The sequence below is a fragment of the Phocoena phocoena genome, chromosome 3, assembly GCF_963924675.1.
Source record: "Phocoena phocoena chromosome 3, mPhoPho1.1, whole genome shotgun sequence".
Taxonomy (NCBI): domain Eukaryota; kingdom Metazoa; phylum Chordata; class Mammalia; order Artiodactyla; family Phocoenidae; genus Phocoena; species Phocoena phocoena.
The window spans coordinates 76088695-76114001 of NC_089221.1; the positions used below are offsets into that span (position 1 = coordinate 76088695).

General features: G+C 34.2%; 1 protein-coding gene across 2 annotated transcripts in view; it reads right to left on the reverse strand.

The window, feature by feature from the left end:
* ARB2A (ARB2 cotranscriptional regulator A) overlaps window positions 1-25307 on the reverse strand; it is a 384523-nt gene that overhangs the window by 315098 nt on the left and 44118 nt on the right. Inside the window, exons 4-5 of one of the 2 annotated variants that reach the window (XM_065875007.1) lie at window positions 5854-5919; window positions 334-525 (exon numbers count right to left, since the gene is read on the reverse strand). In XM_065875007.1, the coding sequence (XP_065731079.1) occupies window positions 334-525; window positions 5854-5919 (258 nt within the window). The remainder of the gene's footprint in view (window positions 1-333; window positions 526-5853; window positions 5920-25307) is intronic. The other variant, XM_065875008.1, reaches the window with a different exon arrangement.

The following is a 25307-nucleotide window of genomic DNA, read 5'->3' on the forward strand; positions in this document are numbered from 1 at the left end:
ATTTTTTTCAGAAGTATTTTCAATAATATTCATAAGTATTTGATAATTTAACTGGCATTTCATGTAATAAGAAATGAAAAAATTTAGAACTGAAAATACTCATTTCAAAGATTTTATCTAAACCTTTGTATACTTAAGATGCGTTTTTGCTCTTGTTGTAAAGGCAAAATAATACAGAATAATCTTTCACTACAAATAAAATAAATAAGAACAATTTAAAGATAAGACTATGTTTAGGAAAGACTTTTAAAAAGACATGATAAAATAATTTATAACACATACTAAAACAGAGCTATAAAATGCCAAAAAAAAAATAAAGGAAATTGCACTTACATCCATAGCTCTCTTAATAAAAGGTATCTGTGTGCCACTGTCCAGATCTTCATTTATAATAAGCCTTCTAGCCCACTGACCTGCCCTCACAACACCACTACCATGAATTAAAACCATCAGTTTCTGTGGATTTGTCAAAGCATCCTCACTCATAAAGATAAAACTCTTTGGTTCACTCTCAGTGGCATCTACCTGTAATTAAAAAAAATTAAATAATAAATAAATGTTTTCTGATCAGGTTTAGACACAAATGAGAAAACAACTAATGGTTACTATAAATTATAGAATGACTATTACAGAATTATAGAAGTAAAAAAACTTTAAAATAAAATTTTCATTAGAGATTGATAATTATATATAAGGTAGAGGAGCAAAAAAAGACATGATAGTAATTTAAACATATAAAAATATGAAAAAAGAATACTGGAAATATGTCTTTCTCCATTATTATTGTATATTTAATATTATATTATCATTATAAATAAGAATAACTAATTTTTAAGTGCTTCCTATGATCTAGATACTATGCTAAATGTTTAAAAAATAGTATTTCTGTTAAGGTCGCACTATTATTATATTCACTTATAGATGAAGAAGTTGAAGCCTAGAGAGTTTAAATAACTCGCCCAAGGTCACACAGCTATTAAGCCTATAAGTTATAATAGAAATATGCTGCACCTAAAATAAAAACCAGAAAAACCCAGCTGGAGAATACACATATTGGAAAACCATATATTAGCAAGGAAAACTACTAATCTTTTAACAACAGTAGGAGGGGGAACTATTTAAAAATTCAAACACCAACTGTTCTGTGTAAATGGACTTGGAAATTTCATTCAGAGTATGAACACAGGATTATATAACAATTATTTTATGAAGGAACATTATTTGTATACTTTGATAACCTTATTTTATGTACTAGTCATTTATGGTATGAAAAGTGAATATTCTTAGTCATTTTGATTACACTTAATAGTTAGGTTTATACTAGATGATGTATGATTTAGATTTGAAAGATTCAAAAGACTTTTAGAAAGGGATAACTTCCCAACCTCTTATTACATATGCCATGGCATGCACTGAGTGGTATTCCACATCAGCAGTGGCAAGTAACTAGGAATGGCAGCCTTTGTGCAACCAGGTCAGAGCCAAGTTAAAATCTTGACAGCTGGTAATAAACACCTCCTCAAATAGAGAAAGTCAATCCACATGCTGGGTAATGCAATAGCACTTCACTTCATCAACAATATAGATTCATAAAATTACCAAAATAAGAAAGAAAGAAACTCAATACCAAAAAATGCCTTGGATTCCAAATGTTCCCAGTCACTACTCCTGGGACACACAAAAAAATTTAAATTTCCCTGTTTCTAAAACAATCAGATTGGTGTCAGTAATGGATGCTTAGCCAGTTGTGTAAACAGAGCACAAAAGGTAATTATTTCAGCAAGAAGAGCACGGCCACAGGGCTTAAGAAAAAAATACCACCTTCTCAGTGAAGCCTTCTCTGACCACCCCATTTAAACACTTCCCCAAGAATTCCCTAGTCCCATTCTGCTTTATGTTCCTCCATAGCACATAACACAATCTAATATGCTTTTAATAATATTCTATTATTTACCATCTGCTCCCTCCACTAGAATGTAAGTCCAGGAAGGCATAGACCTTTGTTTGTCTCCAGCTACATTCCCAATGCCTAGAAGAAAGGCTGGCACATTGTAGGCACTCATTTATATAAGAATGAATGAACTTTTGGAATAAAGAATCTTATCAAGCATCACTAGTGAATTCCTTTAGATAAAAGGCATTTAACTAAATAATGCATCCTCTTAACTGCTTACAATACTTGCCTGGTTCAGAAAGCACAAATGGAAGATTAAATGAATGCATGACTACAAAGAATTTTAAAAGAACTACACAATGCTTAGAATTAAAATGGCATATCTGTATCTTTATTAGTAGTAATTAAATATGCAGTAAGAGAAGTATGAAGTATAACACTACCACGTTAGCTTCACTTGCATGTGACGTCTAGAATAAACAAATTACTATGATGACAATGGATATGACTGAAGTCACAGAGGAAGAAAAGTGGATGGGAGACAGACGAAAGCCAACTCTGAGAAAAAAAACTCCCTTTTACCTAGGAACATTATATGAAAGCAGATGAATCATTCAGTTAAAATGGCTTAAAAAAAGAAAATGGTGATAAGGACAAAAGAAAAAATTAAAAAGCAAAGCTGTCAGTGAAAAATAAAAAAGAGGCTACAGAGGTTTCCAGTCATTCATTTACCAAAAAGTATGTCTAAATATGCACAAATAAAAGAGCCTCTTAAAGTCAGTGAGGCCTTAATGGAATCTGGAATGTATGGAAATGGACATCTGTTTATCTTAATGAAAAAACCCCTAGCTATAGACTTTCCAGCAGGTGCTGATCACTGTTTCTTTTTTCCATCATACTAAGTCCCCTGTTACCAAGCACCTGAGTCAATTTTTTAAGCAATGGAATGTTGGCACTTTAAATTCCACAGTAATCACTTTAAAACTGGAAAAGTACTTATTTTCTGAAGATAAACATGTGTTTTTTTATATCATACCACTGTTCAAGAATTTTTTAAGGGGCTACAAGTCAAGGTAGCCATGAACAAATGAATAAATGTTCTACTTGAACATCCAGATATGCTGACTTTGAAAATATCAGAATGTCAGAGTATTTAAGGAAAAAAAATGAAAATGAACAATGTAATGGTATTAATGATCAAGGAATAAGAACAGTATTTAAGCTGGTCATTGACATATTCATCTCAATATAATGCAGAACTGTGAGTCTGCAGCTGGTGGCTATAATTTACTCTGTGTAAAATTAGTGCTAATTTAAAATAGAAAAATATCTATATGAATAAAATAATTTTTCCTTCATTAACTTAAGTTTTGAAATGGTTGTTCCAAGGCCATTTATCTTCAAACAATGGTAATTTACTAAGATGAGCTTTCATTAAGGAATACACATAAAGGTCATTCCAGTGTACCACCTCAGGTTAGAGACAAATCAACCTCAAAGGCCAATTGGTCAGTGAGACTGCACCAAACAATTTTTAGCAATTAACAATTCACTTTGGGATACTTATGAAAATCACTAATTTTGATATTTATTTAAATATGATTGAATAAATTGAATGCAAATCTGTAGTCAAGCTAAATTCACGTATCCAGTATTCTACACAAGTGTGAGATACTAAAATGGAGAATATTTTGTACCTATTTATGTGAGGTAGAAAGTAAACATGAGACATGATCATGATCTGTCAAATCATGGACTTCCACAAAGTGCTGTCATTTAAAAAAAAAAAGTTTTTCTTTCCTTGTTAAATATTTCAACTGTAACACTAAAACTTAGTTTATCATCAGGAAAAAAAGTTTGGTGGTATTCCTGTAGTAAAAAAAAATGACTTTGAACAACAACAAAAAAAACCCACTCTCACTGCTAGCTTTGGGATTTAAGAGAACTCAGGAGAAAACTAATACTTAGGGAAGAAAAATTCACAACTATATAAAATATGTGATGGTAATCTAAGGAGAGATAAACTTCCTAAAATAAAAATTTTCTTGTTTAATGTTTATAAAATTAGGGAATCTTTACTAACCAAAAATGGACATGAAGGTTGTTATAGGTCTCATATAATGTAAAGCTCCCTCTGTATAACTTTATAGTCTAAATTTAAAAAAGAGGAAAATAATTGAAGTCCTTCTAAATCTAATCTCAGGCTTTCTATAAAGAAAATTAATGAAAGGCAATCATATAACATGAGAGATATGGCCAATTATCTTGTAATTTGTTCTAGAAATCTAGGGAATTAAAGTGAGTTTAAAGGTTCCATGGAACTAGAAGTATTACAGAGTTAAAGGACTCAATATTAATTGTGCTGTAACAATGAATTAACCTAAGGCTCTTTTTTTTTTTTTTTTTTTTTTTTTTTTTTTTTGCGGTACGCGGGCCTCTCACCGTTGTGGCCTCTCCCGTCGCGGAGCACAGGCTCCGGACGCCCAGGCTCAGCGGCCATGGCTCACGGGCCCAGCCGCTCCGCGGCATGTGGGATCTTCCCGGACCGGGGCACGAACCCGTGTCCCCTGCATCGGCAGGCGGACTCTCAACCACTGCGCCACCAGGGAAGCCCCCCTAAGGCTCTTTAAATATCATTCTTCAGAAACTTCGAAAGAAATAGAATTAACAAGAAAAGAAGACTGGACAAAGTGACAAAATTCTACCTTAACTTTCCAGAAGACAAAATTCAATATATAGTTTTAATAGAGTAAGACACTAGACCTAAAGTCAAAACTAAAAGAGATTTGAATCCAAAAAAGACTTTTATATTCACTCCCCAAAAGATACTAAAATCTTGGTTTTCACATAATTCAAAAGGAAGGAAAGGTTTCAAAAAAACAAGGGTTGGTCTAGTCATTACGTGGAATAATATTGAATATTTTATTCACTGCTATGTCACTAGCACTTGGAACAGTACCTGGTACCCTAAAATAAATATTTGTTGAATGAATGAATAAATGATTAACAATGTGACCTAGTACTTGAGATTGCCTATAGAAAATTAAATATAAAATAGATTTCTTTTTAAAAAAAATCAACTTATGGAATTAATTTGGGAGGATGGATAGCATTAAAAAATCCTCAAACCCTCCAATTCATAGTAGAATAACACTGCCCAAAGAACTTTAAAATTTCATGCAAAATTTCATGTAAACAAAATTATCAACATTCAAAGTTTTGTGCCTTAAATAAATTACTTTCATGAAGTCTTGGAGATTCATATAGATTGTAAAATCAGAGAGTTGTCAGGGACCTTAAAGATCATCTAGTCTACCATCAATACACACATAAGGTTACTATTTCTTCATTTAAACCCTTAATATTTCATGTTTCCATTAAAAACAAAAAAGTTCTTTTGAGAAGCTGAATCACAGAACAAATTTCAAACTTTTTCACTCTAAAATGGCAAAATGTGCAAAACTTCAAAAAAGTGTTCTACCAAAAAAGAGATGAGTAGTGTTATGAAACACGAAGCACTAGGAGTGAATCCGGGGATGTGCAGAGGAAATAACAGAGAAATAAAACATATAATTAAAAAAAAATCAAGAAATAATTAAAGCAATGGTGAATGTCTAATGCAAGAAAAGGAATACTGGTTTACTTCAAATAAATACGTAAAAATAAATTATAGCAATGAAATGAGAAAAGGTAGAGGAAAGGGTAGTCCTTTTGTGTCATCATTTTCAAAAAAGACTGGAAATCAGTTTTTCTTTACAGTGAAGAGTATTACTTTTTAAGAACTATTGTGCACAATGAGGTGAGATATAATGACAGGAATTTAATATTATCTTTATCAATATCAAAACACTAGGATCTTAACATTTAAACTTATCACAGTTAACCTAAAACAAAAGTTTTCTTCTGAATTGAAAACTATTTTATTTGGAACTATAAATATTTTTAAAAATTGGACTTACTGGAATAGATATTTTTTTCAAATTACAGTCCTTTTCCAGGAGCTCGTATACATACTTCGTGATGATCTAAGTAGGAAAGAAATAACATATTAAGATGCAATGTTGTCCATTATCAAAATTCACATAAATTATTAAAATTTATTGCTCTGAATATCTATCTTGCAATATTTTCATATTAAATTAAGAGGCTCTTGGGCTTCCCTGGTGGCGCAGTGGTTGAGAGTTTGCCTGCTAATGCAGGGGACACGGGTTCGAGCCCTGGTCTGGGAAGATCCCACATGCCGCGGAGCAACTGGGCCCGTGAGCCACAACTACTGAGCCTGCGTGTCTGGAGCCTGTGCTCCGCAACAAGAGAGGCCCCAATAGTGAGAGGCCCGCGCACCGCGATGAAGAGTGGCCCCCACTTGCCACAACCAGAGAAAGCCCTCACACAGAAACGAAGACCCAACACAGTCCAAAATAAATAAATAAACTTAAAAATAAATTTAAAAAAATTTAAATTAAGAGGCTCTTTACTGGTTTGCTTCCTGCTGCTGTGTACTGAATAACTATGGACCTTAATACTAAGGATTCAAAATAGTTAATATAAACACAAAAATACACAAGGACTTTCTATTTTACAAAGCAATACTCTGTAAGCATATTTTCCTTTTTTTTCAGTATTTCTAGAATTCTCTTTTCCCTATAATTTCCCTATAGGTATTATATCTAATATAGTACTATCATGACTCTGCTGAATCCTAACACTTCTTTTGTATTCCATGAATCAAAGAGGGAAAAGTCAGAGGTATTCCAAACAGAAAAGGAAAACTGATCCAGCAAAGCGAGGCACCAGTTAGTACTACCGGTTATATTAGGCAGAAACATGGCTCCCCAAAGATGTCTACATCCTAACTCCTGTTAACCTGTTAATATGTTATGTTACATGGTAAAAGGGACTTGGCAGATATGATTAAGGTTAAGAACCCAAGATGGGGATGCTACCCTGGATTATCTGAGTGGGCCCAACTTAACCATATAAATACTTATAAGTAAAACATTACAGAACAGTATGTCAGAAAGATGCAAAGTGAGAAGGCCTCGACAGGCCATTGCTGGTTTTGAAGATGGAGGAAGCAGACAACGAGCCAGGAAATGTGGTGGCCTTTAAAAGGTGGCATAATCCTCAGTTTATAGCCAGTAAGAAAACAAGACCTAGGTGCTATACTTGCAAGGAACTGAATTCTGCCAACAACTCAAAGAAGCAGTAAATGGATTCTCCCCCTAAAGACTCCAGAAAGGAACAGCCTGTCCAACACCTTGATTTTAGTCTGGTGGCACTCATACTGAACTTCTGACCTCAAGAATTGTAGGATAATATATTTGTGTTGTTTTAAGCCACTAAATTTACGGTAATTTGTTACAGCAGCAACAGAAAACTAATACACTATTTCTATTAAAGAAAGCAAAGCAAGTGAAGACAGAGACGTCTGGAGTAAAAGTGATGATTTAATAGGCTTTAATGGTCATTTTAAGGAGTGTTTCAAAAATATCTTGAATCATCTATGCACAGTATCTCAGAGAATAATTTTAGCAGCAACATAATTAAAAGTCAAATCTTAATATGAAACAAGATCAGATAATTTTTTTTTTAGAAAAATTAAGATCACTTTGGTGCTGTCTTCTGTCATCTGAAATAAGATTCTCTATCTTGCTTTCTCTAAGAAGTACAAAATCCCTCCTTCTCTGTATACATATTCATTCATTTTAGAAACAGTATATTAGATGTATGCTAGAACAGCTTTATATTGTCTGGTAATAGTAATTTTAAAAGCTACAACACTAAACTAGAACTAGGTGATAATCTACTAGTTATTAATTGAATAGTATTCCTATATTTTATGTAGAATTTTAAATTATGTTCATTATACCTTCACCAGAAAGTAGCAGTACTATAAACCTGAAAGAGTAAATATATGTATGAGTCTAAAAATATACATGAAGTTATAAATGGGTTACCACTTCAAGAGAAATGGTTTAACTAAATGAGTGGGTTATCATTTCTAAAAATTTCCTTCTATGAAATCATAAAATATCCTTACATTTAAAGAAACAATAAAACCAATCAAACTTAAACTCACATGAATTCTACTACCATGCAAAATACTTACAAGACATAACTTGAGAATTAAAAAATTATTTTGTCAGGTTATACCTTATATCAATACGAAATACATATTGCAGTTAATTCTCAATTTCATACTGCAATATAATACAAAACAATTCAAACATTGCTTACATTTGACTTTGAAAAACATTATAGAGCAAGTATCTGTTCTAATAAAGCCATACATCGAATAGAGTTGGAAAGACACTAGCTAACTTGCCCAATTTCCCTTGCTCTCAAAGTCCTGACTGCAGAAGAAAAGCAACCATAAACTAAACCATCTAACTTGTAGGCAGTTTTCTCTGCTGGAATGTTCTCCTCCACCTTAGTCATCTGCCAAGAGTCATCCTCCATCCACCCTAGTCATCCTCCAAGTCATCCTCCAAGAGAGTCATCCTCCAAGAAAGAAAAAAAAATTACTACACCTGATAATTTCTCTGGATTCCTTTTGATTCCTAAGAAGTAGCCATATAGCTAAAATTAAATGAATCCACAATGGAAGACATAGGGAAGTATTTTTGAGATTATATATTCATGAAATAGATCCCTTGGCTAACAACAAAATAATGCCCTCTACGAGCTGGAGTCAAACTAGACTTTTTCTAGCTCAGGATTTCTCTACCTAGGAATTAAAGAAAATGTTAACAGAAAGAGCAGGGGCGATCAAAGAAATTGACAGTGGGAAGAAGGAAAATGAAGTCTGATAAAAATTAATTCTCAATGGAGTACTTCCAACAGAAGGGGTATACTCACCCTGCAATAAATTTAATTGACATTTATTGAGCAGTTGCTATGTGCTTATCATGTACCTCATGCATTTCTGCATTATATCTGGTCATTAATTAAATAAGAAACTATCAATGACACCCTTTATTCCTGCAAAAGAACTGAAATTATTCTGGCAGATTATAATTTAAGGAAGTGGGTAGTGAAACTAAGAAGCTTCCCAGAAGGTACTTTAGACCTTTTTGCAACTGGATTTGAGAAATAAAATGGGATATATAACAAGAAATATGACTGAAGAAATGAAAGAAAATTAACATAAATATTTTAATTAAATAAAAATACAAAGTTAACTTTACTATTAGATGCCAAGCTTCTGTTCTTTCTTACTCTGAAGAAAACCCTCTTGTTAGTAAGAAATTAAGTTTGACCTCATTGATTCACAGCAATAACAATTTTCATTTCTCAACTTTATTAATGGTAAGATAAAAATTTCTGTATTGGGCCCATCACAAGAGTAAGAACTTTAGACCAAGGAACAAAACACCAACATCCATAAATCCTGAGTAACATCCACCTCTAGAGAGGACAACTAAATGCTAAGAGTACCCTGATTTGGAGTATAAGCGTGGATGAACTGAACCAAAAGAAATACTCTCAAAGATTTAAGTATATCTATGACATTTTATGCCCTGTAATCAAAGAAAGTCTCAGAAAACAGACTCAATAGACTACCAACCTGAATTAGTGAAATATGAACTATAAAAGATTTTAAAAGGAACAACTTTTAAAGAGACTTAGGTTAATAAAGGTTAATAAATTGTTACCTAAGATAAATCTAGTTCTAATTGATAGAATAAAATTAAGTGATTTGTAATTAGTACAGTGAAGTGACAGCTTTGTTAGTTTCCCTCTGCCTAAAACAATTATGTATATGATTTCTGTATTAAATAGATACGCAGAACAGATGAAAACAGTTTAGTTTTACCTAAGCAACTCCTTTTAACACTACTCATTTGCTTAGGAAGCTCTGATTTCACAAATAAGCCAAGCAGGGTCAATACAGGCAGTCTGACTTACTAATGTATCACAAATGTAAAAAAATTTGATATTATGAGTTTTTACTATATTAGAAGTTTAATAATAATTCTGGAAACAGACTTTTGCATTTAAAACAGTCTTCGTTAAGATTATCTCAGTTTCACTTCACTTATTGATACAAATAGCACTTTTAAAACTCCATGGCTTTTAAGAAACCAGTCTTACTCATTTCATCTCTAAACAAAGTGCAAGTAGTAGAAGATTTTAGCTCTGAGCAATTACTTGATTTAAAACATGTTTATCCCCAAAGCAGTGTAATTTTTACCTTCAGGGCTGAGCAATTCATGGTTCAACAGAATCATTTAGTATTATATCAGCAAGAACAATGTAGTACTTCTACGAGTACTAAAAGTTAATAAGTAGATGAGATTTACATATTAAATTTAATATTATAGATTTTTTCCATTTTTAAACAAAACTGGAAAATTTATAATTATTATAGCTTAATAAAAATAGAAAATATTAATGCTCAAACAGTAAATAACCACTTTGCAACATATCTACTTCTAATATTTTTAAAAAACTTTATGCATACAGTTTACTTTCTACTTTAACATGCTCTCATATTTTTATTTTATTTTTTAAAATTTATTTATTTTATTTTTGGCTGCATTGGGTTTTCATTGTTGCTTGCATACTTACTCTAGTTGCGGTGAGTGGGGGTTTCTCTTGTTTCGGAGCACAGGCTTTAGGCACGTGGGCTTCAGTAGCTGTGGCACATGGGCTCAGTAGTTGTGGCTCATGGGCTCTAGAGAGCAGGCTCAGTAGTTGTGGTGCACAGGCTTAGCTGCTCTGCGGCATGTGGGATCTTCCCGGATCACGGCTCAAACCCGTGTCCCCTACGTTGGCAGGCAGATTCTTAACCACTGCTCCACCAGGGAAGCCCGGTCTTATATTTTAGATAAGTATTTTATAAATCACACACAAAATTTTTTTTAAATTCATGCTATCTTTTAACTGGCAAGTTTATTTAATTCATTGTGATTACTGAATTTAGATTTAACTTTTCATTGTATTTTGTACCTTCTACTTACCTTGCTTTTTATATGTTTCTTTTTTTCTTTTCCTATCTTTTAATAGATTAACTTTTCTTTACTCCTGCCTTTCTGGATAAAAGTTACATATTCTAGTTCTATTCCTCTAGTGGCATCTTTATAGCTTTAACATGAATATTTGACATATCAAAGTCTAAAATTAATAAATTTTCTTTTCCTCTTGAACAGCTCGACTTGAAAGAGCTTTAACCCATCTTTTAAACTCATCTTACATACTATTTGTATAAGATATATATTTTTCCCTTGATTTGTACTTTTTGTGTGTATGTTTGTGATTATTTTGCTTTATTTACGTAAAGTTTGTTTTGATTTCCCACGTGATAATCAATTCATTTGCTCAGCATTCCTTTTGGGGTACATCTCTTTCACTCTCCTTAGTTCAGTTTTCTTCTTCATTAGTTCTTTAGGAAAAAGTAAACTGTCAGTTTTTTGTCTTAAAATGTCCCTATCTGGACCTAACACTGAATGATAGTTTTACTTGGGCATAAAGTTCTAGAACAATAGATATTTTCTCTGGTGTCTTCTGGTTTCCATGGTTATTGTTAATACTGCTGTCAGTTTTACTGTGGTTGTAAGTAATCAGGCTTCATCCTCTGGTTTCTTTTATGATCTTTCCCTATGTCTCTGATATGCTGTAGATTTACTATAATGTCTAGGTATAGATTAAGTCTTATCAATCTTCCTGAGGACTCAGTGTACTTCTTGTACCTTTCACCAATTCAGAACAATTCCAGATAGTACTTCTTCAAATACTTCCTCACTCCCATTCTCTTCTTCTGGAACTCCTACTAGATACATGCTGGACATTCTTGTTCTACTCTCCCTATTATAAGCCCACTTTCATATTTTCCATCCCTTTTTATCTCTCAGGGCTACATACTGAGTAATTTTCTTAGGTCTACCTTCTGGGATGCTAATTCTCCCTTCAGCTGTGTCTAATCTGCTATTTAACTAGTCCACTGAATTTTTAACTGTATTGACTGTATTTTGATGTCTATATATTTTCTTGGGTATTATTTAATCTATGCTTTCTTTTTTATATTGTTCTAATCTTTGTTATATGTCATTTTTCTTTTCTTATGTTTGTAACCATTTAAAATGATACTTATTTTAAGGTCTCTAAATATTAGTTCTCTTATCTAATGTTTTTGTACATCTGGCTCTTCAATTATAGTCATCATAAAAAAAAATCACCTTAAAGCACACTATCTTCATAAACCTTCCCCCTAAAATATTTCCTCTGTCAACAGGAGTCTATTCAGCAAATAATTATTTACTGGCTTTTAATCTTCTGCTTATTATATTCCTTTTAGTCTTATTTCCTCTACTTAATGTACGTTCCTTGAGAATGAAGACCATGGGTTTTTTTATTATAATTCAAACTAAAGCAAGTGGAATAAGGTGCTCAACAAATTATTTTGGTTTTTAACTTTTTCTAAGTTTTCATTATTGAATTTGCAGAAACAGGCCTAGAAGAAAATCCTGTAACTTGGCTGACTATCCATTTACCCTCCCAATTCTTTCTGGAGATTTCTTGGTCCCATAAATTTCAGATTAGAATATTTAATATAAAATAAGAAAATATTTAATATAATAACATTTAATATAATATACATGGTTTTCTCAGGTTTTAAGGTAAAAGAGTGGCTAATATGAACAGGATATAGTTTAATTTGGGGCATTTTACAACATTTTGTTTACTACTAACATGCAAATATACCGCAGCTAAAGTCCAGCGTGCCTGATTCCAAAGTTAGCTCATCTAAATATGAAGGGTGAACTTCACGATAATCAGCATCTGTAATACCTTTATCATTAGTAACACTGAATGAAATACTACAGTCCCCAGAGTGCACCGCTTTGACAACCCTCCAGTCTCAACTCCTTCCTAATTGCTAACCTTACATCTCTGGATACAGATACAAAACATCACGCAGTCACTTTACATTGCTAGGAGTGGTAATTCAGCAACAGTTTCATGTTACTGTAGGGGACAGGAGAGTCTTGGCTACCTCGAAGAAAAGTCATATCCCTTCAGTTTTCAGGCTGTAATATAGGAGAATATAGTAAGCGCTTAGTAGAAAGAAATCAACTACAGTTTCTCTCCTCTGCAAGGTTTAATTATTCTGCTTAAGGGTTTAATACTGAGATTTGATTAAAAAATATATTGAGCTGGTATCAGTATGCACTTTTATTTTTTACCATATATATATATATATATATATATATATATGTATCTCCTATCCATGTACATAGATAAGTTGGATATAGTTGTATATCTACATGAGTGTATATACACTTATATATACACGCATACATATATACATCTATATTTATTTATTTCTATATTTACCTATCTACAGAGAGTAAAAACTGTGAATATATATCTGCATGTGTACTCACAGATACACATGCACATTTGCTGACAGTTGAGAAGCAATGACACCACCACCTATACACAGATCGTGGCATCTGTGTGTGTTTTATACATACATATATAAAAACTTTTCCAATAAAAATACCCAGAGCTAATTGGAAATCGGGCTGATTCAGGGGCTTGAGTTTTATATGCCCTTCGCCATACAAGGAACCAAGTTTCCAGGGAGAAAAGGCTGATTCAGGTCCTGAAGCAAAGAAAGTACAAGTTAAGTCTGAAAATAAAAAATTTTTTGTATGCAAGAAACTGCTGAAAGATGGGCTTCCCTGGTGGCGCAGTGGTTGAGAGTCCGCCTGCCGATGCAGGGCACACGGGTTCGTGCCCCGGTCCGGGAGGATCCCACATGCCGTGGAGTGGCTGGGCCCATGAGCCATGGCCGCTGGGCCTGCGCATCCGAAGCCTGTGCTCCGCAACAGGAGAGGCCACAGCAGTGAGAGGCCCGCGTACCACAAAAAGAAAAAGAAAAAGAAACTGCTGAAAGAGTGATGAATAAATGTTAAAAGAAAACAAGAACCTGTTTAATGAGAATCTCTGGCCAAATCTGGCATAATTTAGGCATGAAAATAATGACAGCAATGGAGTATACAGCCCATTGAGTAAAATAAGTATCCATGAATCCACAATGATACAAAAAATGAATAAAATAGAAAGGAAAGAGGAAAAAAGAAGATCTTTCTTAAGATAGAATGCCAACTAATACATATAGAAGAAATGATAGAGTTAGAAAATCATTAATGGATGCTAAAATTAATAGGTAGAAGTTCCATAAAGAACATGGTCTCAAATATATTCCTCCAAATTACTTATTAATTACAAAGAGAAAAATATAGGAGTTTTATAATATAACCTGGCAGACATCACCAATATTAGAGCAAACCAAAATCATGTATTCTTGATATCATACGTTGAGGACAAAAGATCACGTCTAAGGTACTACTGTCAAAGACTCATGACCTGAATCTAATCATGAGAATACAAATGACAAACCTAAATTGAAGGTCATTCTTCAAATGTCCTGTAGTCCTCAGAAAAAGGCAATGTCAAAAAAAAAAAAAAAAAAAGGCTAAGGAATGGTTCCAAATTAAAGGAAGATAAAGGGACACGACAACTACATGCAACACGTGAACCTAGATTTGATCCTGGACTTGAGGAATATCAGCTATTAAGTACATAATGTGACAATCAGCAAAGTTTAAACATGGCTTGTAGATTGATATAATATAAAATTTCCTGATTCTGATCATTCTTCTGTAGTTATGAAGAGAATGTTCTTATCCTTAGGTATTATACACCAGTATATTAGTGGTAAAAGGGCATAATGTTTCTAACTTACTCTCAAATGGTTCAGTAAAAAATTACATAATAATATATGATATACGTGGTTCTTTTTAATCATGCAACTTTTCTGTGAGTGTGAAATTATATCAAAACATAAGATTATTTTAAAATTTCCCACATTGTTCATATTCCTAGTGCAGGTGCTACTGACACTGCATCTATTTCCACAATTATTTCAGTGGAAAAGTGGCAGATGATAAATAAGGTAACAACAATTTGCTTTCATCAAAACATTTTAATTTCTCAAAATGTTAGAAGACCACAGCTATACTTGGGGATAATTTTCATCCATTATGGCTTGTCAAAATCAAGGACTCACTAGAATAAGTCCTACTATTTGCTATGTTGGTGCCTATGTTCATCTCTCATCCAAAATTCTCTTAACTTCCCTCATTTTTCTCTAAATTCCCAAAATTCAATCCAAATGTTACCTCCTACCTGGTTTTTGCTGATTCCACCAATGACTCTGTGCTTTTCTGACATTTAGCATTCCATCATGATTATTTCACATTCTCATTTGCCCACTGAAGTAGCCACCTCACAAACAAGATTTATATCTCACTTTATTGTAGCATCAACCACACTATAGATGCACATGAACAATGAATTAGTGAAAAATAACTGGTAGTGCTTACAAACGTGGTATTACAGTTTATAAAGATCTATAAGTAATACATTTAAAAGGAAAACAATATTTTAAAAATTAATTTTTGTATTGGAAGTAAATTCACAAGATTTAAAAATGAAACCACTATAACACAATATATACTGAGGAGTCTCACTCCCACCCCTGTCCACCTCCGTTGTTTTCCCCCTTACTTTGCCTGCATAGGTAATCTCATTATTTAGTTTCTCATGTATCCTTCCAGTGTTTCTCAGTGCCAGTATAACCAAACAAAAATGTATTATTTCCCTCTCTTTCTTAAAAAAGCCAGTATACTATAATGTATTGTACACTGTTACACAATGTATTCTTTTTTTTTTTTTTTTTTTTGCGGTACGCAGGCCTCTCACTGTTGCAGCCTCTCCCATTGAGGAGCACAGGCTCCAGACGCGCAGGCTCAGCGGCCATGGCTCACGGGCCCAGCCACTCCTTCCTTATGACTAAATAACTGTGTTACTTTATCATCTGAAAATTAATCCAGATCATCTACCCTCTCTCAGTAACAGATGTCTTCTTTATTCTTTTTTACTAGCCACAGTATTCCATTGTGTATGTACCAGAGTTTAATCAATTTTTAAAATAGTTAATGCTTCTCAAAAGTACTCACTAAGAAAAACATATAACCTTAAGCATTGTTTATTAAATCCTATGCAAATTAAATGTACACATAATTATTAGCTTGGGACTTAGAATCATTTAAAATAAAGATCCACCCTATAAGTTACCTAACTATTTAAAAAACAACACCTTTTCCTCCTAACGTCCTATTTATCCTAACTCTACATTCCATCCTAGCTCCCTCCTAGAAAGGAATGGAGGGAGGGGAGGAAAGGAGGAGGGAGAGATGAAGGAAGGGAGGGACAGGAGGAAAGCAGGAGGAAGAAAAAACATAAAATGTCTTAATAATTAAGGTTTGATACTATTCAATAATGTCAGTTTGGCTAAACCTAAAAGGGGTCCTCTAGCATCTTTACATTAAAGAGACTATGATATGAATGGCAATGAGTTGTCTAATTAGGACTAAATCATATTACCCTGGGTGCATATCCTCTTAAGTCAGAACTACAACTTAAACTGCACTAGCATTATCTCCATCTCATTCTTATTTTTCCCGTTAAAACCTTTTATACCTCATTCTCGGTGGGTACATTCTAAACTTTTAAGAAGTCTTTTGAAGTAACTGCTTTTCAGCATATCTTTGAAATAAAATTCATTCCTCCAACTTCCCATTAGCATTCCTTGGAGTGCTAGTCCATATCCCCAGCCGTCCTTCATTTAGATCAGCCTCAGATCACTTGCTCTCACGTCTTCCTTTTACCTGCTCTAAAGAAGAGTCCTTTTTCTAAGCCATCTTTACCTCCCAATAGCCAGATTCTTAAATAGTTTATCAGAGCAACAGGCTTGTAAGTGTAACCCACTAACTACTGATATCTCCTCCTAGTGATTTCACAGGCACCTCAAACTCATTATGTTCAAACGGACTCCATCTATACATCTCCAAACCTATTCCTCCTCCAGTGTGTTCTTCAACTCCCTAGATGGTACTACCATGCACCTAACTGCTCAAGCCAGAAGCCTAAATGTCTTAACTCCTTCTCATTCATCCTCCCCTTGCAATCAATCGTCAAATCCCTCAAGCTAATACTGGAAGAGCCCCATCTCTACTACTGCCATTCTAGTTCATTCTAGTCCATCAACAGGTTATTATCTCTTCTTGGATTGCATCTGTAGCCTCCTTCTGCTGTATCTATTATGTAGAGCAGATCTTCCTTCAGATCGTATCTCCTGTTAGCAGACATCCTTTACGAATGCAAATCTAAAGCTTCCCAGTGCTACAAGGATAGGACCCCAAACCCTAAATCAAGCATGGCCTTACCAGATCTGGCCCCTGCCTACTTCTCAAGTATCATCCTATACCGCTCCCTTTCCTCATTCTCCATATTGTGTAGCCACACTGACTTTCTTTTAAATTATCAGATGTATCAGGATCTTTTTCATCTCAGAGCCTTTGCAAATGATGTTGCTTCGCTGGGCATGTTTGTCCCATTCTTTGCTTATTCAGCTTCAACTTCTTCCTTGCCTGGTCCTGAATTTATCCTCAAGACACAGCTAAGAATCTTGCATTCCTCCATCCTAACACTTAGATTATTAATAATGCCCTTTCCAAGATCCGTCTTTGCCACTAGTCTTTATGCTTTTGGAAGAGAAGCGTCTGTCTTGGGCTGAATGTCTAGGGCCTAGCTCATATAATGGCAATCAAATATTTTTTTGAATAAACAGTAATAATAGCAGGCATATGCATAGCACTCACACTAACATAAGTTCCTTTCATCAATCTCCACTCCTTTAATCTTCACAACCCTACAAAGGAGGAAACCAAAGCATCTGAAAGGTTAGATAACTTGCCCACAGTCACAGAGCTAAATAAGTCACAGAGTTCTGACTGAAACCTAGGCAGTCTGCCTGCCCTGGAGTCTAGAATCTGTTTTCTGAACTTATATTCCATCTCCTATGTTACATAGTCAATAAATAAAGATGTTAACGGAGAGTGAGATGTAAAACTGAAATTAAAGGCCTATTAGTAACCTAATACCAGCAGGCAAGAACAGAAACAAAAGGGGATATTTAAGGTAGGTAAAGTAAAAAGAGAGTAATTTTAACTGCCTAAACTAGACATTCTAAATGTGTGAAATAAAGAATGCTCTTTTGGCTGTATGATGAAGTTGATGGACTCTTCTCAGACAATGCTTTTTAAAAAATTAAAATATACAGGATTACAAAGGAAACCAATTAAAGTGGAATACAGTTCAAATTTTTTTAAATACCAGATTTGTGATAATATCGTAATATATGTCCTTCCTTATTAATGCATTTCATTTTTTAACTTTTTAAAAAATTTTTCATTTTTTTTGGCTGCGTTGGGTCTTCATTTCTGCACACGGGCTTTCACTAGTTGCAGCAAGTGAGGGCTACTCTTCATTGCGGTGCGCAGGCTTCTCATTGCAGAGCATGGGCTCTAGGCACATGGGCTTCAGTAGTTGTGGCACGCCAGCTCAGCAGTTGTGGCTCACGGGCTTAGTTGCTCCGCAGCATGTGGGATCCTCCTGGACCAGGGAGAGAACCTGTGTCCCCTGCATTGGCAGGCAGATTCTTAACCACTGCACCACCAGGGAAGTCCATTAATGCATTTTAGATATATCTAAAACTATAATTTTATCATATAAAAACAGGTTATTTCTGTGAAAAAGTCACAAGACTGCTAATATTACTATTTTTTATGCCTACATTTACAATTAAAAGAAATTTAGCTTAGAGGTTAGTAAAATAAAGATGTAATTTTTATCCCATTAAGGTTCACAGACCCCATGCCCTAAATCCTATCCCCTAGGGTTAAGAATCCCTGGCCTAAACAGCATACCTGGAACCCATAGAGACTTTCCACAGTACGCCTTGCCCCGGCCCAAAAGGGAAAAAAAGTCTGACCAGCATCTTTTCTGAGATGTACACTGTAAAAAGCACTGCTCTTGATTCATTTCCTGGCCACATAAAATTATATAATTTTAGTTTCAATAGTGAGTATTTGCAGATGATTTGTCATGAAATGCTAGAGCCCAATTTTTCCTGTTACTCTTAATAATATCAATATATATGTTTCAAAAACAAGAAGACTTGTGATTCCATGGTTCTTGAACTCGGGCACTCAGGACAAAAGCATCACTAAGTCAGGCATCTAGGTAAAGAATCCCACTAACTTTTCATGATCTTCTCCTCTTTCCTTCTCACTCCATTAAAGTAGACATTTATAAAAATGATCTCAAAGGCAAATAGACATTCTTGAATGACTTTGGGCTGATGTTTATTAACACACTCAAGGAAACACATTCTAGTTCACACACCTAAGGTAGACCAATACATGAAAATAAAAGGTTTAATAATAGATATCAGCAAGCCAGAAAAAGAAACAAAGTATAAATCAGATATTGTACATGCAAATAATAAATTTCTTATAAATTATTTACTCTACCTAAGGAAAAGCACTCACATAAAGAATAAGACTACACTATGGCTAGGGACAAAAAAAATTAGGTAGGTTAATAAACTCAGAGTAGTGTTTGCTATGTCTTCTGAATTTGTGAAACTAAAAGAATATCAGCAACTACATCGTAGATTAACACTTTGCCTCTTTAACCTTTTTCAAAGCAAGGTAACTATTCCCTACCATGATGGCAGGAATAAAAACAGTACTATTTTTTACCACTCTCCATTTACCTTTCTATATGGAGAGCTTTAACAATTTAACAAGAAAGTTCTTCTTTGAGCTAAAATAGAGGGCAAGTCTATTGAACATAATGATGTGGTTTCTTGTGGGAACCACTATTCTAAGAAAGATGGGCTATCTTAAATCAGGAGATAACGCTTTCATAACTTCTCCAATGAAGGGAGAGGAAGAGAAGTTTCCTCGATCTTCCTGTTTCTACTATATTATAAACAACAACAGCAAATAAAAGTAAGATAAATTGTTAGATTTTGGCCATAATGAAATTACTAGCATTTGGATTTGCCCTCTCACCATTAACAAATAAACAAGTATGTAAAATATATTAAATTGTTTCAGACAGTGGAAAACAGGCAATATAGATCTGTGATCCCTGAAAACAAAGGAGACGAGCCCCATCATCACCTTGGCTTTCTGCCTGAAGGCCATTTCTGGACTGTGGCTCAGGGAGGAGGAACCCAGGCAGAACCCAGTGGCCTGAGTTAAGGAAAAGGAGATTTGAGCTCAGGGAAACTGAGGTAACTGGAATTTGCAGGGCATAATACCAGAGATAAGGAAGTTATGCAGAAAAAGAGCTAACAGAAATCTACATATGAGTTCCTGTAAGTCTTTGGCTATGCTGTGAATGCACAGGGTGAAATTTCCAACAGGCTAGAGTAAGAAAACTACTAAGGAAAAAAACTACTGAAAAGTTTAAAGGTGAACGATTCAAAGAGCTTTTATAGGGCTCTGAGACATTTGAGTTGAAACGAGCCAGAGTAAAGACTTCACGGAGTAGTTAGTGGTATTTAGCAGTGGCCCAAGAAGAGTGATGCCTCAGGGTCAAATGCTCTCTCAGAAAAGAGCTAAACTATCCCTAGAGTAACAGCTACTCTAGATCTACCTTAGCTGAGCTTTAAAATAAGTCCACAAATGAACTATTCCACAATAAACCTAACCTAACTGCTGCTGAAACAAAATTCAATGTTCTTTAAAGGCAGACAACAAATTCCAGACACTCACCATAATGTCCATCATCCAGTACAAATTGCTATAGACATTCACAGAAATAGGAAAAAGTGATCCATAACTGGGAGAGAAATCAGTCAATAAAAATAGACCTAGAAATAATAGAGATGATGATGAAATTAGGGGACAAGTACATTAAACTAGATATTATAAAAAATATTCAAGGATGTAAAGGGAAATATAAATATAATGAGAAAAGAAATGGATTTTTAAAAAGAACCAAAAATGGGACTGCTCAGAACTGAAAAATACAGATTCTGAGCATCTGAAATAAGAAATTCAGTGAATAGGTTTAACATCTGATTAAACACTGCAGAAGAACAGATTAGAGAATGTAAAGATAGAGCAATAAAAGCTATCCAGAAAGAAAGAGAGGAAAAAAACTGAAAAAATGAACTTCAGTGACCAGTGGGACAATAACAAGCAGCTTACCATACATGTAATTGGAGTACAGGGTGGGGGGAGGGAGGGGGGAGAGAAGAAATATTTTTAAAAATAATGGCCGATCATCTTCCAGATTTGATAAAAACTATAAATGCACATATCCAAGAAGCTCAACAAAGAAGATAATGAAGAAAAGAACCTCAAGGCACATTCATAATCAGACTGCTGAAAACCAGTAATAAAGAGAAAATCTAAAAAGCAGCCAGACAACACATTGCATAGAGATTATCAAAGATAAGAAATACTACTAACTTTTCAATAGAAAAAATACAAACCAGAAGAAATGAGGAAACATCTATAAAGTAACCCAAGAAAAAAAAATACCTCATACCTAGAATTCTACATACACTGAAAATATCCTTCAGAAATGAAGGCAAAATAAAGACCTTTCCAGACAAACAAAAGCCAAGAAAATAAATTGCCAGCAGACTGGTACTAGAAATAATATAAAATGTTCTTTATGCTGAAGAAAATGATTCCAGATGGAAACTCAGATATAGGAAGAAATGAAAGTGCAATGTTATGAGGCTCTCACATTATATTTGAAGTGGTATAATTTGAAGATAAACTACAGCAAGTTAGAGATGCATATTGTAAACCCCATAACAACCATTAACAAAGTAAACAAAAAGGTATAGTTAATAAGCCAAAGAGGAGGTAAGGTAGATTACTACCTATACAATACACTCAGTTAGATTTATTACTTTTAGCTAAGGTTTTGTCTTATGAGTGAAAGGATGAAGCTCTACCGAAGTCTGTAGTATACACTAGCCATCTGCCTGTTTTTGCATAAACATTAATTACACAGTTTCTCCATGTACAAAACTAAAGGACCTCAGGATACAGGCATTCTAGAAATTCAATAAACACCATTCTGCCACAAAAGTAAGATTCCTAATTAGATAAAATACAGGAAATTTTTTTTACAAACTTAAATGATAATTTTTGTCACTTAGATCTGACAATGTCAAAAGAATGGGACCCACCAAAATTTAAATTAAGGTTCAGTGGTACATATACACAATGGAATATTACTTGGCCATAAAAAGAAATGAAATTGAGTTATTTGTAGTGAGGTGGATGGACCTAGAGACTGTCAGAGTGAAGTAAGTCAGAAAGAGAAAAACAAATACCGTATGCTAACACATATATATGGAATCTACAAAAAAAAAAAAGGTTCTGAAGAACCTAAGGGCAGGACAGGTATAAAGACACAGACATAGAGAATGGACTTGAGGACATGGGGAGGGGGAAGGGTAAGCTGGGATGAAGTGAGAGAGTGGCATGGACATATATACACTACCAAATGTAAAAGAGATAGCTAGTGGGAAGCAGCTGCATAGCACAGGGAGATCAGCTGAGTACTTTGTGACCACCTAGGGGGGTGGGATAGGGAGGGTGGGAGGGAGACGCAAGAGGGAAGAGATATGGGGATATATGTATATGTATAGCTGATTCACTTTGTTATAAAGAAGAAAGTAACACACCATTGTAAAGCAATTATACCCCAGTAAAGATGTTAAAAAATAAAATAAAATAAACTTGATCCACATTGAAAATAAAATGTTCTGAAAAATAAAGTCTACTTTTAAAAGTTAAAAAAAAAAGGTTCAGTGGTATAAATCTTTTCTCAGAGTATAACAACATAACCATTCATTTCTGAAACAATTCAAGACATTTAAAAAATCTATTTCATTCTAGAAAAGACCTGACAGGAAAAAATTGTGTCTACTTCTAAAACCCATATAAGAAATAAAAACACCTTTCCAATGATTCCCATGCAATTTCAAAAAGTAAACTTGAAAGCTTTATATATATATTGCTTATATATGCAAAAGAGATTAGTTGTCAACAAAATACAAAACTTCATAAACTGAAAAAAAAAACGTAGTATTTTGGCTTGACAAAAGCAAACTAAAAAATCAAAAACAAAAGAAAACTTAAGTATATAATACATAACTTTAGTGATATCTGAAAGCTATTTTATTATATAAAATATTTTCCTTTGGAGAGCCTCACCAGCTGGTACCATTTGCCCAGAGAGACAGCTGTTTTTTAGTTTTCCTATCTCAGCACGTTTCCAACTGTCAGTTCTAACTGTATGCAATCCCATAGTGACAGAATACTTTAAGAGAAATGGCTCATTAACTGTGAATCTCCGAAGTCCACTCTCTTCAGCGAATTCAAATTAAACCCACAGACTTGCTAACTCATAACAGAATTCCCCACACATTTTTTTGTTGTTCTTTTGCACTGCAGACTTAAAGTAAAATATTCATGCCATCTACTATAAAATTTTTTGCTCAATCCTATAAATGCACTGACATAAAAATGTTAGTGGAAGTATATCTTGAAAAATTATGAATTACAAAGCTATTTTTAAAAAATGAGGGCTTCCAAATTCCTTTACAATGTAAGTGGCTTACAATTTTGCAGACAGACTAGTTTGAACAATAAAGCTCTAATTTAAAATGTGTAATAGGTTCTTAGAAAATTCCCAGTAACAACTCTAAGAGGAGACTGACCATACAGGGCCTATAAGAATCAGATGAGACAATGCATACAAAAAAGCTTAAAAAAAAAAAAGAAAATCAGTTTTTGAGTGTAAGGTGTTTTTACTATCAATACAAATAAATCACTTTTATAAATTATTTGGAAAGAGTATAACAAAATAAGCATGGACCATGTGAGGCAGATGCATATCAAATATATGTACAGCAAGAGCATATCACTTGATAACCACAGTAATTCCAGAAATTGGAAACCGTGTACACTGTTGGTGGGAATACAAAATGGTGCAGCCACTATGGAAAATAGTATGGAGGTGCCTAAAAAAAAAAATAGAATTACCATATGACCTAGTAATCCCACTGTTGGGTATATATCCAAAAGAATGAAAATCAGAATCTCAAAGAGCTATCTGCACTCTCATAGTCGTTGCCACATTATTCACAATAGCCAAGATATGGAAACAACCCAGATATCCAATGATGGAAGAATGCATAAAGGAAATGTGGTATGTACCTATAATGGAATATTATTCAGCCTTCAAAAATAAGGAAGTTGGGCTTCCCTGGTGGCGCAGTGGTTGAGAGTCCGCCTGCCAATGCAGGGGACACGGGTTCGTGTCCCAGTCCGGGAAGATCCCACATGCCACGGAGCGGCTGGGCCCGTGAGCCATGGCCGCTGAGCCTGCGCGTCCGGAGCCTGTGCTCCGCAATGGGAGAGGCCACAACAGTGAGAGGCCCGCGTACTGCAAAAAAAAAAAAAAAAAAGAAAGAAAAAAAAAGAAGGAAGTCCTGCCATATACAACAACATAGATGAACCTGGAGGACATTATGCTAAGTGAAATTAGTCAGTCACAAAAGGACAAATACAGCACAATTCCACTTATATGAAGCATCTAAAATAGGTAAACTCAGAGAAACAAGAGAGTAAAATGGTAGTTGCCAGGGACTGGGGGGGAAGGTGAAATGGGAAGTGGCTGTTCAATGGGTATATAACTCCAGTCATGCAAGATCAATTAGTTCTAAAGATCTACTTGCTGTACAACATAGTGTCTATGGTTAACAATACTGTTGTGCACTTATATATTTGTCAAGAGGGTAAAGCTCATGTTAAATTTTCTTACCACTATGTGTGTGTTTGTGTATATATATGTTAGTGGAAGAATATCTTGAAAAACTATGAATTACAAAGGTATTTTTAAAAAAATGAGAGCTTCAAAATTCCTTTACAGTGTAAGTGGCTTATAACTTTGAAATTATATCTATCTATATCATTACAAACACAAAAGAAGATTTGCTAAAAGAAAAAGAAACTTCTAAATAAGTACCACATTGGGTATGTATTGATTTGGAGACAAAGTCACAGAAACTATGGACCTTTCTCCATTCTGTCCCAAATGGACTATTTTCCCTAAATAGATACATATTGCTTGAAGAATTATCAAATATGTTGAGACCAGGTCTCTTCTCTGCTGCCTATGGGAACATAGTTTTGCCAAGATTGTCAGCCCACACCACCTCTGAAACTATTCAGAAATTATCACTAATTAGGAAAGATGTGAAAGTTTTAATATAATATACATTATCTATATTCCTCTATCTACATTTATCTACCTATGTGTGTATACACAAATATGCATACATACATATACTGTCTAGATATTATATAGGTTTCTGTCCTTAGAAAAAGTAAATTAATAACTGTCTCTAAAGATGTACACTGGGCTTTTTAAGTGAAAAATACAGACAAATATC